At 35.1% G+C, this 17,500-nt stretch overlaps 2 protein-coding genes across 2 annotated transcripts in view; both read right to left on the reverse strand.

The window, feature by feature from the left end:
• LOC115226285 overlaps window positions 1-17,500 on the reverse strand; it is a 111,069-nt gene that overhangs the window by 27,955 nt on the left and 65,614 nt on the right. The gene's annotated exons all lie outside the window — the stretch shown is intronic.
• The window catches only part of LOC118768536, a 43,539-nt gene that overhangs the window by 20,536 nt on the left and 5,503 nt on the right, over window positions 1-17,500 (reverse strand). The window contains exons 2-13 of the mRNA XM_036515214.1: window positions 13,303-13,359; window positions 12,437-12,597; window positions 11,479-11,703; window positions 11,140-11,292; window positions 10,335-10,536; window positions 8,115-8,370; window positions 6,860-7,025; window positions 6,138-6,458; window positions 4,545-5,054; window positions 3,539-3,798; window positions 1,796-1,963; window positions 391-649 (exon numbers count right to left, since the gene is read on the reverse strand). Coding sequence (XP_036371107.1) covers window positions 391-649; window positions 1,796-1,963; window positions 3,539-3,798; window positions 4,545-5,054; window positions 6,138-6,458; window positions 6,860-7,025; window positions 8,115-8,370; window positions 10,335-10,536; window positions 11,140-11,292; window positions 11,479-11,703; window positions 12,437-12,597; window positions 13,303-13,359 — 2,738 coding nt within the window. The remainder of the gene's footprint in view (window positions 1-390; window positions 650-1,795; window positions 1,964-3,538; window positions 3,799-4,544; window positions 5,055-6,137; window positions 6,459-6,859; window positions 7,026-8,114; window positions 8,371-10,334; window positions 10,537-11,139; window positions 11,293-11,478; window positions 11,704-12,436; window positions 12,598-13,302; window positions 13,360-17,500) is intronic.

Consider the following 17,500-nt stretch of genomic DNA (forward strand, 5'->3'; position numbering starts at 1 on the left):
GACCTCGGCGGAATTTGAACTCAAAACGTAGCGGCAGACAGAATACTGCTAAGTATTTCGCCCGGCGTGCTGACGCTTCTGCCAGCTCACCGCCTTGATAAAGTACTATTCGATAAAGTACCACTTGAGCACGGGTGGGGTGGGGGTCGATATAATCGATTTGCTCCCCACCCGAAAATGCTGACCTCGTGTCAAAATTCGAAATCAAAATATCTATTTGTCTTTCGTTATGTTGCAAATACCATCTTAACATACAATACCATTATCACAAACTTGCAACGATGATGATGATGGTGAAAGCTATGTTGATGTTGGTGATGATGATGTTGATGGTAACAGTGATGAGGATGGTAATGATGTCGATGATGGTAATGATTAACCTAATCTTACGCTTCCGGTTTTTGTCAGCCTATAACCTTTCGGCACATCGACATTCTCCATATAGTAACTGTAATGGGCTGGTCCCGTGAACGGAAAGTACGGTGCATCTTTCAGCTGCGAAGCATTGCTGTATCGGATCTCCTGACAAAACTTCAGACCCAGAAGATGTTCCACACTTTTGTCAGTGCACACCTTTGACTTCTGGACGTTGTCTGTTATTAATTCAAGTTTTATCTCATTTTCTCCTGTCACTGTGTAGAAATCGGTCCTGAAATAGATAAATGAATAAATAAACAAATAAATGTGAACACCCCCACACATGTATGCACATATGTATGCAGATGTTATGTATATATATAGGCGCAGGAGTGGCTGTGTGGTAAGTAGCTTGCTTACCAACCACATGGTTCCGGGTTCAGTCCCACTGCGTGGCACCTTGGCAAGTGTCTTCTGCTATAGCCTCGGGCCGACCAATGCCTTGTGAGTGGATTTGGTAGACGGAAACTGTCGTATATATGTATATATATATGTATGTGTGTGTATATGTTTGTGTGTCGATTTGCTCGACTAAAGGCGGTGCTCCAGCATGGCCGCAGTCAAATGACTGAAACAAGTAAAAGAGAGTAAAAGAGATATATGTGTATACATTTATATATATATATATATATATATATATATGTTCGTTTTGTTAGGCGTTCGTGTACTGGAAATGTTTTCTATGTTCACATCGAATTTCACCAATTTCGGAAATATTAATATTGATTTAAATATTATATATATATATATATATATATATATATATAATACAATATCATGATGGACCGTCAGCTCCTACACGCATTTTTTTCTCTCCTTGCTTCTCTCCTTGTTTCTTTTCTGAGTATCTTTCTGTCGAAGAGCGTAGGCTCGAAACGTAAAAACTTGTTCTATTTCTATTCCTGAGCGGCATACTAATACATTTGTTTGTTTGTACTCCACCTGCCTTCGTCTTTTGTTTATTTTCGTAAACCTTCCCGTTATATATATATATATATATATATATATATATATATATATATATATATATATATATATAATAAAACAATTACATGTTTTATAAGGTGAATTCTACAGAAAAGATCTAGTTTTCTATATACGTATTTTTTGTTGTTAAACATTCTGGATTTTTCGAAATTCTTGTAAATGATATTTAGATCTATTTGTCATACACGAGAATTTAACTTGGATCTATGCGTATATGTATTTATGTATGCATACATGTATGTATGCATGAATATATTGTGAAATTAGAGCTGTTGATGAGCTATTGCAAAGATGGTACACAAGAAGAATGGCAGTGGGTAAAAAAAGCTGCATGAGAAGGTGCACAAGAAAAGGTACATCAACATCAAGGAATGTCTGAAATGGTACTTACTTTATAGTCGCATATTCTATGATATACTTTGGGAATTTTATTGACAATTCTTTTTTGTCTGCTCGGAATTCCACCCCAGTGCTTGTATGGGCCATATTTACCATCTTCAGGCCCATTTTTGTGAGGTGAGCATCAACTGTCATATCTCCGGTCACTTCAATGGCAGCACTGCAAATATAAAATGGAACCACACAAACAAAAAAATATCATCATTGATCTATATTGAGATTAGGGTCATTGGATCAACTACTCTACCTCTTCTGATTTCATTGGATATTTGTCTAATATTAAATTTTATCTTCAAGCTATTCGTATCCCCTATTCATGTTCGTATTCACTAATACAATTTATATTCATATGTGCAAAAGTGTTAATTCCAAAATATAGCCTTTACACGGTAAAGGTTTGATGAACTCTCTTGTATACTTTTACCCATAAAGTGATTGTTAAAACTATATTAGACTAACAGTAATTAATTAATAAGGGTGAGAGAATTAGATACTAATTTAATAGTATATTTATTCCACACCAAGTGGCCTAGTGCTACGAGAAACCTGGATTATTATAATATTTTATAACATATTATAATATTTTCACAAAATAAATATAAGAGAGTGGTCACTATATTGATCACTCTAGCACCAGTTAATCCAAAAGGTTTCAACCACGAAAATACATGTTTCCCATGAAAGCCAAGTACGACTGTTAGCTCACACGGACAGGGCAAATAAAAAATAACAAAAATACAGATTATTTTGGGACAATTGTTTCGCTATTAATGAATTAATGTAATATTACTTACAATAATCCATTTGTAGCTCGTCAGCCAAGACTATCTGGATGAAATCCACTCAATCACAAGCCAGATTTTACCATAACGATAAATACGCGTGTGGTTCAATTGATTACATCCGACGTTATAATTCAAATGCCCCAACCAACAGCGCGCCAAACTCTCACGGAAACAACTACAGCATTTAGAAATAAATGCAGCATAATTATAATTAATTAATAAGGGTGAGAGAATTAGATACTAATTTAATAGTATATTTATTCCACACCAAGTAGTAAATACTTTCAAAATAAGGTATAACCAACATATGACTACTTTCAGGAAAGACAGTGTGAGAGTTTGAGAAGGAGTAAGGGAGAGAGTATGAAAGATTGAGTATGTAAGAGAGAAGGAGAGAGAAAGTTAGAATGAGGAAGGGAAAAAGAGTAAAAGTAAGAAGCTCATTTTACAACCATATGGTTTCAGGTTCAGTTCCACTATACTGCACCTTTGTCTTCTACTGGAATCCTAGACCAACCCTAGTAAATTCGGTTGATGGAAATGGTGTGAAAATACATCAAATATGTGTGAGTGTATGTGAGTGTATATGCGTGTGTGTGTGTGTTTCCATATCTGTATATGTATGTCTTTGTGCTTGTCTTCATATACCACTTGACAACCAGTTTTTGGTTTGTAAATATTCGCATTACCTAGCAGTTTAGCAAAAGAGATTGATAGAATAAAAAATACCAGACTTGGAAGAAAAGAAAAACAAATAAAACGTATTGAGGTTGATTTCTTCAAGGAAACGCTTCCAGTCTGTGCCCCAGAATGGCCTCAGTCCAATGACTGAACCAAGTAAGATATATAGAAAGAAAGAGAGAGGGGGAGAGAGAAAGTTATAGAAAGAAAAGAAGAGAGCAAAAGTAAATAGACAAATATACGAGAGAAAGAACGGAGGGGTTACTGACCTAAATTTAATTGCTAAATCGAGACCGTTCTGCTTCCATTTTGTCTGATCATTATTATTGATTGCAGCAGTGGCTTTGACATTCATCTCAAGAGGGAAACCAATGGCTGTCGGATATTTCACCTGACTGTTAACGATTTGCATTGTCTTGAAGAGAGTTAAGAAGTAACGCCATCTGAAGAAGAAAAGCGAGCGACTGGTATCTCCATAGAAAATCTCGTTGCCGAAAAACCTCAGGTACATGGGAGACTTCCCACGTTGCTGAAAGTATAAGATGGTACATTCAAGTTATTGTACACAGTTCTAATAAGCATGCATATCATATACATATGTATATGTATGTATATGTATGTATATATATATATATATAAACTTTATAAGTTTGATATATGTATGCTAATTCATCTTTATCATCTTTATAATGTATAATATATGATTTATAAATTTTAATTCTTAACTTTAAAATGTATAATTTTTAATGTTTCATTTAACACTTAATTTTAAGGTGATCTAAAATTAGATTAACCATATTTTGAAAAAGAACCTGAAGATGTGTTGGTGGAATTGTAAATATGATGATTACATATATATGTTTATATGTGTATATATATGTCTATGTATATATATTATAACCTTCCAATACTGAAATACGTGTTGTTTCTTCATAATTGATAATTTTAATTTCAACTTAAGTAGGAGATAATTAAGGAAGTATATTTTATAACCTGCTGGTATACTGGCTATATCCTTTAAAGTATTACTTTGTGATGTGCAAATAGATACAAGTTTACCTTCAGATATACTCATTTGGTTATTATTTTGTATTATCTGAAATGGAATACCCACATATCTATTAATCCCCAAAGCTGAATTTTATATATATATATATATATATATATATATATATATATATATATATACATGCATATATATACACACACTCAAGCATAATCATTTAATTAGAACCTACGAAATTGGCAATGATTTCCCACAATTCCATTACTTACATAAGATTCCCTATTTGTCCAGCGATGGGATGACCACATGCGTTCCATCTCTTGCTCAAAATTTTCCATACGTCCACCGACTTCAAGAATGTTGATGGCATGTCCAAAGAGATCAAGAGTCAAATTGAGATTGGCCGAACGTGGGATAAAAGATTTGGGGGAAAAGATGACGTTACTGTCCAATTTAGCTCCGGCATTCATGTCTTTGGAAAAGAACGATCCTTCGTAGTTGCGGGAGAACTTGCGTTTGTCAAGATTAAACTTTTTAGAAAAATCTTCTAAATCGAGGAATGATCGGATGTGCTGCAAATGCGGGTCAGAAGTTTGTTGCATGTTTTGTAAATGTGACCAAATGAACGATCCAACTTGGTTCGAATTCTCTCTTTCCAGCATTTCATGTATATGAATGAGGAGCATTCGGCTTGGACATTTCATGAGGCCAAGATAAGCGTTGATACGGAGTTCAGAGTCTTCCTCAGTGTTGACAAAGACTTCCATCAGGGCAGAGCGCTGAAAGATAAGGAGAGAAATGAGGACGAATTAGGAATTCATGTTTAACAGAGAAAAGCTGCTCTGAGCAATTTGATAGCAGGCAAAAATCACAATCACACTAATAAGGAGTTACATGAGACGATCGTACTGCATTACTTCTGGATATCCTTGTTGCTTATTTTGATTCTAATCACCTTATTTTGAAATTGTATGGATAATACAGTACTAAATTCTGGTGCCTCAACCTAAGTACCATATTCATCTGAATCTAAATTTTTGCTGAACTCATATATATATATATATATATATATATATATATATATATATATATATATATATATATATATATATATAATAACTCTCTGAGCGGGGTACACACACACACACACACACATACAAACATTTATAAACATATGTTCTAAAGCACAGATACAGCGAAACAACGGACAAAGCTACCAACACCAAGCAGTTCTTGGTGTTGGTACGCAGCCCACAATGGCTATCCACCCCCTGCCGCTAAACGACTGCATCCACAAAACACGGAAGGGGTAAAACAACATAAGAAGATCCGTAGCGCTTCGTTAAATTGCCCTTCTTCGACGACAGAACAACTGCAGCTATTCAACATGCAATCCGCCGGGAAGGACCCAGCATACAGACGGTACACACCGGTCAGTCCCCGAGGAAGGTTCTGTCGAGGAAAAATACCACAGAGAGCACCGTAGGCTGTACACTCACCAACTGCCGCATCAATGAGATCAAAGCATGCTCGAGAGCCTATGCTGAATGGAAAGTAGTCTGCAGTAAATGTGGAGCATACTACGCAGCGAATTTCAAAGTTTCCATCAAGGCAACCCAACGTAACAGGGGCACTCCCTGAATCATAGAATCTCTCCTCATAAACTGAGACCAGCCATGAACAACAGGAAGTAACAACACAAAGCAGACTGGTTGCTATAGCAACACCAGTCTGCTGTACAAATGCTAATTCAAGAAATATAGAAATATAGAAATATACGTAGCCATAATTACATGTATAAACAACAAACTCAAAAACAAATAATAAAATCAATTTTTGAAAAATTGTTTTGTTAGACTCACCCTTGCATCACAAGGTATACGACGGAAGGCATCGATGGCTGACACTCTAACTTCCATTGGAAAGTTGGTTGTTGTCACACATTTGGACAATGTGCGTTCAGCCTTACTTGAAAAACCAATATTACCAAGAGACCGAAGAGCCTGGATTACATGCGGATTAGCATATATGTCACAATCGCCAACAATCGACATGTATTTCTGGATAAGAGCATCAATTTCGAAATCTTCAGCACATTTTGGATTCTTGTTACAATAGCTGGCAGCCATAGATGAAATGGACAGCATGACGTTGTGAGAGATATTTCTGTTATCCAAGAGGGGCTGTGAAATATGAATCGTAGACAATACATGAATGTTGTGAAATGTGTAGTGTAGAAAATACATTAATAGTATGAAATGGGAAATGTAAAAAGCTAGGTGAATACTATTAAATGTGAAATGTAGAAAGTACATGCATACTTTGAGATGTGAAAAGTAAATAAAACTTTCATGTTGTGAAATATGAAATTTAAAAGATATGTGAAAAGTAGGTAAATACTGTGAGTCGTGAAATTAGGAGTTAGGAAATGGCATCCAGCTGTAGTAATCATGCCAAAGTAGACACTTGGAGATTGGCAGCGCCCTCTGGCTTGGCAGAGTCCTGTAAAACCGTCCAACCCATGCTAGTGTGGAAAACAGATGCTAAATGACGATGGCGATGATGACAATGATGAAATACTTACGGTGATTGCTTGGATCATTTCCTTCGATGGGTTCTGGGTGACCGAGAGGACTGCTAGAAACATAACCATGTCTTCTTCTTCGAATTGATTCATTGAAGTCAGATATTGGAACATCTTCACGGATGCCACGTTTCCTAACATTGGTAGAGAGTCACGGAAATATCTCCTGCAACAGAGATAATAATCGTACCGAATGGATGTCTATGTAGTGGTTCAGGTTTGCTAGAAATAACAGCCAAATTTTGCTGAAATCACATTATCTTAAAAAATGAAGGATTCATTGGACAATGTAGTCTTTGATACAGCATGTTTGAATAAAAGACGGAATGGCCATGGTTAGAACACCTTTGATCATAGGTATGCTGGATGCGGACTTACCTGAGGCCAAACAACAACAACAATAATGAAGAACACATTTGATAATGTAATCCTAGCTATACCATGTCCGAATAAAAGATTAGACGGTCATAACTAGAGTACATTGGATTACAAGTCACCTGGATTATGTCTCACTGATCTCAAAGAAAGAACATAGATCATGTCAAGTGACAAACCGATAAAAAGACAAAAAAGGGGTCAATGACACACCTGATCAAGGAATTGAACCTGCAACCTTATCATCTTGATCCCATCACACTAACCATTAGGTCACACAACTTCACACTCATAATAGTCGCAAAATATTAGTGATACCAAAAAGTAACGTTGCATTTCATGTAATGAGTTCAAATCAGCATAAAACATATCGTAAATATTTTTATTCATTCCTAATATAACTGTCCTCTTTAGCAATAACATTTCCGAACCTCGAAACCGGTTTTCTGATCGTTCGGATATAAGGAAAATCAGGTTTTTCAGAAGAGAAAAATGTTTGGAGTGGCATTTCGACATCGCCTCTACTTCTGAATGTCTTTTCTTTACTAAGTGTGTTTATGTGGTTTCAATAAGTGAGAATCTGATGGTGCCATGTCTGGTGAGTAGGGAGGGTGAGGTAGAGCATCCCAACCTATTCAATTTATCTTTTCTTTGGGTAATTTTTGCTGAATGTGGCCTTTATTCCCCGGTTACAGCTTCTTAGGTAACCGCCTCCCTTCTCTATACACTTTCCCAATCTGCTTGAGACGATTTTTCTCAGTGGGTCAAGGCTTACTTAGCCTCTGGGATAACTCCCCAATACTTTGACTGTCGGACCAATTGCTTGAAAATACGACATTACTTTTTGGTAGCCCTGAACATAAATAAAGAAAATACTAACTTGGTGCGGTCTGAATTTTTCCGACAGAAACCTTCTCTTGAAATGTCACTGTAAATTCTGCGAAGAGTCGCATAATCAACATTTTTCATGAGGTCGATCAAGGTGTTGAGCATTTGCGGCAGTTCGGGCCTTATGTCTTCACTCATTTTGTCGCAGAGTTGCTGAAAGACACTCAGAATCTCTTGTGTGGGGAGTTGGTCTGAATGCATCTTCTCTTTGTGGTCGAACAGTAAATCACTTCTGTGGCTGAACCGTTCTGAATTGAAAACCAATTTAATAATAACATTTATGATAACGGAGCAATGTTAATAAGTATTTTTTAAATGATTGGTAACACAGAATGTGAAATCTAACGGTCCCAAACCTTTTTTTGCACCATGTTTTCATGTAAGTCAGTTTTTGTAACAGACCAAGGGACCACACACATAACAAAACAAAATAATCTGCATCATATATAATGTAATTATTACACATGTATATTAAATGTGAAGGCGAATGGCTCACTGGTTAGAGCGTCTGGCTCACAATCATGAGGTAGTGAGTTCGATTTCCAAACCAGGCTCTGTATTGTGATCGTGTGCAACACTCTATGTTTCACTTTGCTCCAGTTCATTCAGCTATAGAAATGAGTTGCAACGTCACTAGTGCCAAGCCTTGCCTTTCCTTTTGATAACATCAGTGGCAAGGAGAAGGGTGGGGGATGGTTTTCATGGGCGCCTATTGGTCTTCCATGAACAACTTTTCCCGGATTTGTACCAGGGAGGGGAAATCTAAGCGTAGGTTCATGACTGAAGGGGTTCCTTACTTTTTTTTTATAATACATTTATGTGACATATATAATGCAAAAAACCCCTTTAGACTGCAATAGTCAATAAAAAAGAAATAGAATTTCAGAATACATTCTTTGTGTGTGGCCCAGTACCAAATGATCCCTAGCCCACTGGTTGGGGGCTCCTGGTCTACGGAACAGAAGTTGGAAGAATGAAAGAAAAGTTAAACTTAGTGCAATTCAGACTACCATAATGGTCCCTATTATTGATAAAGGGTTATACAAAATTTAAAGGAGACATGCAGTTCAGGTTAACTCACTTCAGTGTTTTACTGTGGCTGACTGGTTATGCAAAGTTGGTGTGGAATGTATGATATGAAATGTGAACAAGCAAACTATGAAATGTAAAATGTAAAATTGTGGAATATGAAATGAGAAATATGAAATATGAAATATTAAATGTGAGGTGTGAGATATGAAATCTGGAATGGGAAATATGAAATGAGAAAGGTGACACGTGAAATGTGAAATATAAAATGTTAAAGTGAAATTAAGAATGTAAGATATGGAGCAAGCAAACTATGAAATGTAAAATGTAAAATTATGGAATATGAAATGAGAAATAGGAAATATGAAATATTAAATGTGAAGTGTGAGATATGAAATGTGGAATGTGTAATATGAAATGAGAAATGTGACGCGTGAAATGTGAAATATAAAATGTAAAAGGGAAATGTAGAATGTAAGATATGGAAGTTAAATGCAAAAAAACGTGAAATATAAAATGTGGAATGGAAGATATGAATTACGAAAAGCAGAACTGGAAATATAAGATGTGAAATTTAATCCTTTAGCGTTTAAACAAGCCCTGTCATCTAAAACATTCGACCTTTTTTTATCTTCGAAGTGGTGAGATCTGGCCTTTCACACCTACCCAACTATGTCACTTAAAAAGGAACGATCACACCATCGAAATCTCAAATGCACGATTAATTTAAAATTATGTGAATAATAAATAAATAAATAAATAAATAAATAATGCTAAAGGGTTAAAGTGTACGATTTCTGGGGGAATCGTTCTCAGTTACATTTTGTTAGCTCATAAAGCTGCTGCTGCTGCTGCTGCTACTACTACTACTACTACTACTACTACTGCTGCTGCTGCTGCTTCTACTACTACTACTGCTGCTGCTTCTACTACTACTACTACTACTACTACTGCTGCTGCATCTACTACTACTACTACTACTACTACTACTGCTGCTGCTGCTGCTACTACTACTACTACTACTACTACTACTACTTCTACTACTACTACTACTGCTTCTGATGCTACTACTACTACTACTACTACTACTACTACTACTACTACTACTACTACTACTACTACCAGTATACTGGTGAATGTGCGGATCGTGAGATATATCCCGATTGCTCCAAGGAAGCCTCACCTGTCTGTCGATAATTTGACGAACTCTTTTGTCTAAAAGTCAGCTTCTGCGTCTGTTCTGTCATGGCACCGCTCTTGCCATTCGAGAATGGCCTGAATATATTTTCCTCAGTACATTCGATGTTGGTCAGAATACTGCTGGCCGTGTCCAGTATCTGGACGCAGTTGTGGTAGCTCTTCATTAGAGGCAGGGATCGTACTTTCTGTAATGAAAAGTGAATTGAGTTAATTAATGAATTAAGTTTCTGTGTAACGCACGTCGTTAACATATTGGTATATTGTAAATGTATTACGTATATCAACTGACCAACTTATTAACATACCATTAACATACCGTCAGCATAACATTGACCTTTCCTTAACATTTCCTTACTAAATTCACCGGTAAAATTTCCACTTATTACTTATTTTTATTTTCCTAAAATTTTCTTTACGTCTTGCAACCTTTTCAATAGTCTTAACTCTCTTGGAAAGGTTGCAAGACGCAACGAAAATTTTAGGAAAATAAAAATAAGAAATAAGTGGAAATTTTACCGGTGAATGTGTTAAATTATAAGGCACAAAGAGAAAATGACTCTGCTCAGACCCAACAGAATATGCTTCAACACACAAACTCATATAAAGAATCTTGCAAACCAAATCCCAAAACGAAACATATATATATATATGAATACACCTATAAACACAAACTCATGAACACGCAGACATATGCACAGACACAGACACACACACACACACACACACACACACACACACACACACACACATGCACACAAGCATATCAACAACAGTCAATAAATACTCACAGAGTGGACATTGTATTTGACTGAATGCATGGCAATGCGGTAGTACTCTCGGTCACTGCAACTGAGGAGGTCTTTGCTCTTATGGATGGTCCTAGCACCCCTGTAGGTGTCCTGCACCTTGTACTCGGTCGAGCACTTGCCCACAACATCGGTCTGAAATTGGAGGAGAAAAATAACATTGTAAGTAATGTTAATGATGGAGGAGGTGGAGGAAAAATTAACAAAAACACTAACATCCAAACATTGGTAACAACGACAGCAATAGTCCCATAAAGCACATGCCCCCCCACCAACAGATGGATTGCAACGCATAGTTTGATAATATAAAGACACACCAACCTCTGTTACGTTGACATCTCTGTCCAGATCGTCCATGGAGTTTTGGAAAGCTGACAGAATACCACGTTTGATGTTAAGGACCCATGTTGGTTCCTCCCACATCGGACAAACTTCTTCAATCTTGCCGTCCTGGAACGAGAACCTCAATCCCTGCTTCATGAGGGCGTCGCTGAACTGCTGACCTCCAGGATAGTAGTCCATGTTGGTGACCTTGACATTATAGATCTGTTGGATAAAAATTAAAAATATAAGAAAGAAACCACGTTTTTCTTGCAAGCTGACGCTCAGGCACGGTTGTGTAGTTAAGAAGATCGTTTTCCAATGATAATGACATGGTTTTGGGTTCAGTCCCACTGCACAGCACCTTGGGCAAGTGGCTTTTACTGCGTATATATACGGAATTTTGTCAGTGAACAGGTCGCGGTCTCAAAGCAACGAAAAATTTTTGACAAATTAAATTTAAATGTTGAAGTGAATCTAACGAATTTTGTGTGTTTCTTAAATGGCTTATAAATACCTTCCAGCACACAATCTCAGATCAGGTCACTTGCTATGCAAGTACATCTCCGTAATATATATATATTACCTGGATTTTGTGGGGAAGGGGACAGTCGATCACCCGACCCTAGTACTCCACTGGTACTTAATTTCTCGACCCCGGAAAGATGAAAAGCAAAGTTGACCTCGGCGGAATTTGGGGTCGACTTTGCCTTCTGCTATAGGCACACAGCTTGAAATTACGGGGGAGGAGTAAGTCGATAACAACGACTCCAGTACTTGACTGATCCTTATTTTATTGATTCCGAAATTATGAAATGCAAAGTTGACGTCAGCAAAATTTGAACTCAGAATGTAAAGACGAACGAAATGGTGCGAAGCATTTTGCCCTGGTGTGATAACGATTCTGCCAGCTCTCTACTTTAACAATACCAAGAAGAAGAAGAAAAAAGAATTTTACCCTCATGACCATGTCACATTTTGTCACAGGTTCAAATACGACTCTGGCATTCATCGAAAAGCTGGCCCCTCCATGGGACGCTCCATTCATCTTTGTCGTGGTTTGTGCCTTGTAATCATATTCATAGGAAGAACCAACTTCATAATTGAATTTTCGAGTTCCTGTAAAAGCATAAATGTATCATATACTCTTATATAAGTACATACATATGTATATCTATATCTATCTAAGCTAGCCAGCTAGCTAGCTCTCCCTTTCTTCCCTATTTCTCTCTGTCTCCCTCTTTCCATCTCGCTTTCTGCATATATATATATATATATATATATATATATATATATATATATATATTCAAAATGTGACCGCGTGTGTACCGTTGGCGATTTTTTTCCTCTGTCTTCCCTTCTCTGGATCTTTCCTTCTCCTATGTTTCCGACGAAGAGCTCCACTCGAAACGTTAAACCCTCCTTCTTTCCTTTTTCCTGAGCGTCCAATAATACTATATTTGTTCCACGTCCTCGCGTTGTTGTTTTTTTGTGCTTTCTTGTTTGGATTAACTTGATATATATATATATATATATATATATATATATATATATATATATCCCTCGACCGCAAGTCCGCTGCTCTAACCACTGGGCCATAATGTGCCTCCACGATAGACTAAGTATCAGAGTCAAAGAAAAAGAAATAAAACAACAAGTATTGGGCTCGATTCATTCGACTGAGGTAGTGCTCCAGCATGGTCGCAGTCTAACGAATGAAGCGAGTAAAGGACAAAAGAAGAAAAAGGAGGACGAGAAGGAAAAGAAAGAGAGTAAGAGAAGGAAGAAAGGCGAAGTGGGAGAAGAATAAGGAAGCAACATTACCTAAGCAGGTCGTTGCACAGATCTGTTCTTGGTTGCCATGGTTTCTCTTGATGGTTCCTGTTAGGAGAAGATGATAGAATTTACAATAGGAAAATACTATGCCAAAATAACGTGTGCGTGAGTGTGTGTGTGTGTGTGTGTTTATGCATGCAAAACAATTTCTTTTTGGAACATAGAAACTTGAAGCAGATCAAGCTACAAATAATAGTATTGTGTAAATATTGTGTTAAAAACGAAATATTTCACGTTCCTCTCGAAGATTTTAATTTCTTAAGATACCAACATGCACACACATACATGTATGCATACATACATACATACATACATACATACATACATACATACACACACATACATATATGCATGTGTATATATATATGTATGTATATGTATGTATTTATATATATATGTACATATACATGTATGTATGTATATGTACATGTATATATATATATATATATATATATATATATATATATATATATATATATACATATACATACATACATACATATATATATATATATATATATATATATATATATATATATATATAATATTAGGGAGTATAGCTCCAAACTTACAGGGAAAAATCCGATTTAGTATTAAATCAAATTTCACAGTATAAATATATAAAATATGAATTAGAAATAAACCACTATTATGCAACTCAAGTGATAGACATAAACCAATACATAAATAACATATAATATATATATATATAATAAATAACGTTAGCAGAAACGTTAGCACGCCGGGCGAAATGCTTAGCCGTATTTCGTCTGCCGTTAAGTGTTCTGGGTTCAAAATCCGCCGAGGTCGACTTTGCTTTTCATCCTTTCGGGGTCGATAAATTAAGTACCAGTTACGCACTGGGGTCGATGTAATCGACTTAATCCCTTTGTCTGTCCTTGTTCGTCCCTTCTATGTTTAGCCCCTTGTGGGCAGTAAAGAAATATATATATATATATATATATATATATATATAACAATTGCAGCGTGGAAGGTGTTTGTAAGCCATTTAAGAAACACACAAAAGCCGTTCGATTCACTTCAACATTTAAGTTTAATTTGTCAAAATATTTTCGTCGCTAAAATCCGCGACCTGTTCACTGACAAAAATCCGTGCTGCATTGGAGTGAATCGAACGGCTTTTGTGTGTTTCTTAAATGGCTTACAAACACCTTCCACGCTGCAATTGTTTTCGTTTCAGCACACGATCTCAGATCAAATCACTTGCTATACGAGTACATCTCCGTAATATATATATATATATATATAATATATATATATATATATATATATAATATATATATATATATATATATATATATATATATATAATTTTTTTTTATTAATTTTCAAAAAGTATAAAAAGAATGATAAATATAAGCAAAACACTACGTACGTTTCATGGCTATAATTAAATTCGAATTACAATTAAGTTTAAATTCAATTGAAATAAATTCGAACTAAAATTATAGTCAATCTTCAGATAATAGTGAATAAATAAGCAAATACAATTAAATACAATTAAAGCAGAACTAAATAAAATAATAATTTTTCTTATAAAAAAATTCCATTATCTAAATTAGAAACTTAAAACATTAGGATCATTTCATACAACCCATTTATTATGTTAAATATTTATTTTTAAGGTAAAAAATAGATAGAAATATGTATTTATCTACGAAGATATAATATGGCTTTTAAGAAACTGAACTTAGAATGTAGCCGCAGACCAAATACTGCCAAGAATTTCGCCCTACGTGCTAACGATTCTGCCAGCTCGCTACCTTTAATAATAATAGTCCTTTCTATTAAAGGCACAAGACCAGCAACTTTGGGGGTAGGGGTTAATTCGATTACATCGACCCTAGTGCTCAAAACGAATGAAAGGCAGTCGTCGGAATTTGGAACACAGGACATATAAAGACGGATGAAATGTCGCTAAAGCATTTCGCCTGGTGCGTTAACGATTCTGCCAGCTCACAGCCTTAACAACAACAACAACAACAACAACAACAACAACAGCAACAATAATGATAATAATAATGATGATGATAATAATAATAATAATAATAATAATAATGATAATAATAATAATATAATAAATAATAATAATAAGATAATAATAATAATAATAATAATAATAATAATAATAATAATAATACTACTACTACTACTACTACTACTACTACTACTACTACTACTACTACTACTTAAAGAGGGTAAAGACCCCCTTCGGTCAGGCACTGACCATGGGTTTGCACCTAGAGAGATACCCTCTGAGGCACAAGTCTGGGCAAGGTTGTTTTATGGAAGACCAGCAGTCGCCCATGCATACCGGCCTCCCCTCTCCACGTCACCGATGTTGTCCAAGGGAAAGGCAAGGGCCGATACAGCTTGGCACCTGTGACGTCGCAACTCATTTCTACAGCTGAGTGAACTGGAGCAACGTGAAATAAAGTGCATTGCTCAAGAACACAACACGCAGCCCCACTAATAATAATAATAATAATAATAATAAATGCCCTGATGCAGTACCAGGCAGTGGCTCTCATGGTTTCTGATCTTAACTGATTTGAAGTGTTATCATGTACATTGTTTTGTCTTGGTATAAAAGATGGGCTACAGCAAATATTCTGCTCAATACCACAGATTTGCTTGTCACTTGTTTGACCATAACCAGTTGAGCATATCCCTTAGTGGCTGACGATATGTGCATCTCTGATCACGAGCAGAAGTAGTGGGGGAGCATCATAGCCATGTGTTGAGAGGGATTCTTTGGGGTTTGAATAATTCACCTCTGGAAACATGGGTGGTTCTTTCAACATCCTTAAACAACCCTTGTTCAGGGACCTTTTGAGCAGGATGGGCTACTCAACCTGAAGAAAATTCTAACTGGGCCCCACCTGCAAGGTCATGTGCTGTTTATCTTGATATGAGATCACCATGTCGCGCACAAATGGTTGTGATGCATGTGCCTGGTGTACCTTTATCAGACGGGTAGTCATGATGGGTATATTGGGCTTCGTATATTTTACCCCAGTGTCACTTTGATGGCATGCACTGCTCTCTCACTCAATAATAATAATAATAATAGTACTACTACTACTACTACTACTAATAATAATAATAATAATAATAATGATAATAATAATGATAATAATAATAATAATAATAATAATGATAATAATGATAATAATAATAATAATAATAATAATAATGATGATGATGATGATTATAATAATAATAATAATAATAATGATAATAATAATAATAATAATAATAATAATAATAATAATAATAATAATAATAATAATGATAATGATAATAATAATAATAATAATAATAATAATGATGATGATGATGATTATAATAATAATAATAATAATAATGATAATAATAATAATAATGATAATAATAATAATAATAATAATAATAATAATAATAATAATAATAATAATAATAATAATAATAATGATAATAATAATAATAATAATAATAATAATAATAATGATGATGATGATGATTATAATAATAATAATAATAATAATGATAATAATAATAATAATGATAATAATAATAATAATAATAATAATAATAATAATAATAATAATAATAATAATAATAATAATAATGATAATGATAATGATGATAAGATAGTCGTAATTGATGAGGCTACGGAAATTTCCGAAACTGGCGTCAGTATTAAGAACTCTCGATCGGCCTTTTTCGGACGATTAAGCTCCTTGTCTGTTTTTATGCTTACATTTATGTGCGTTGACTACAGCATTAGAGCATTTTAGCTCTTATTTCTAGCATTGTAGATGTTTCTAATACCCTAGTCATATTTAATCACAATTATACACACACGCACACATACACACACACACACAAACACACACACACACACACACACACACACACACACACACACACATATACATATATACATAAATATAAAACGACCTTAAGGGATAAGAAATATCCAGTGAATTACTGGTTTGTTACCTATGATTTTGCTGTGAATAGTAACATTCCTAAAATAATAGGTTTAAGTATAAACCTTTGTTTATAAATATTCAAAATAAAATCCAGAAAATGTAGCATTAACATAATTTATTAGCTGCAAAAATTCAACATGTTCTCTTACAACTGTTTTGATTTTGCCCTAAATAACTTTTGCACTTAA

This window comes from Octopus sinensis, linkage group LG30 (genome assembly GCF_006345805.1).
Source record: "Octopus sinensis linkage group LG30, ASM634580v1, whole genome shotgun sequence".
NCBI lineage: Eukaryota > Metazoa > Mollusca > Cephalopoda > Octopoda > Octopodidae > Octopus > Octopus sinensis.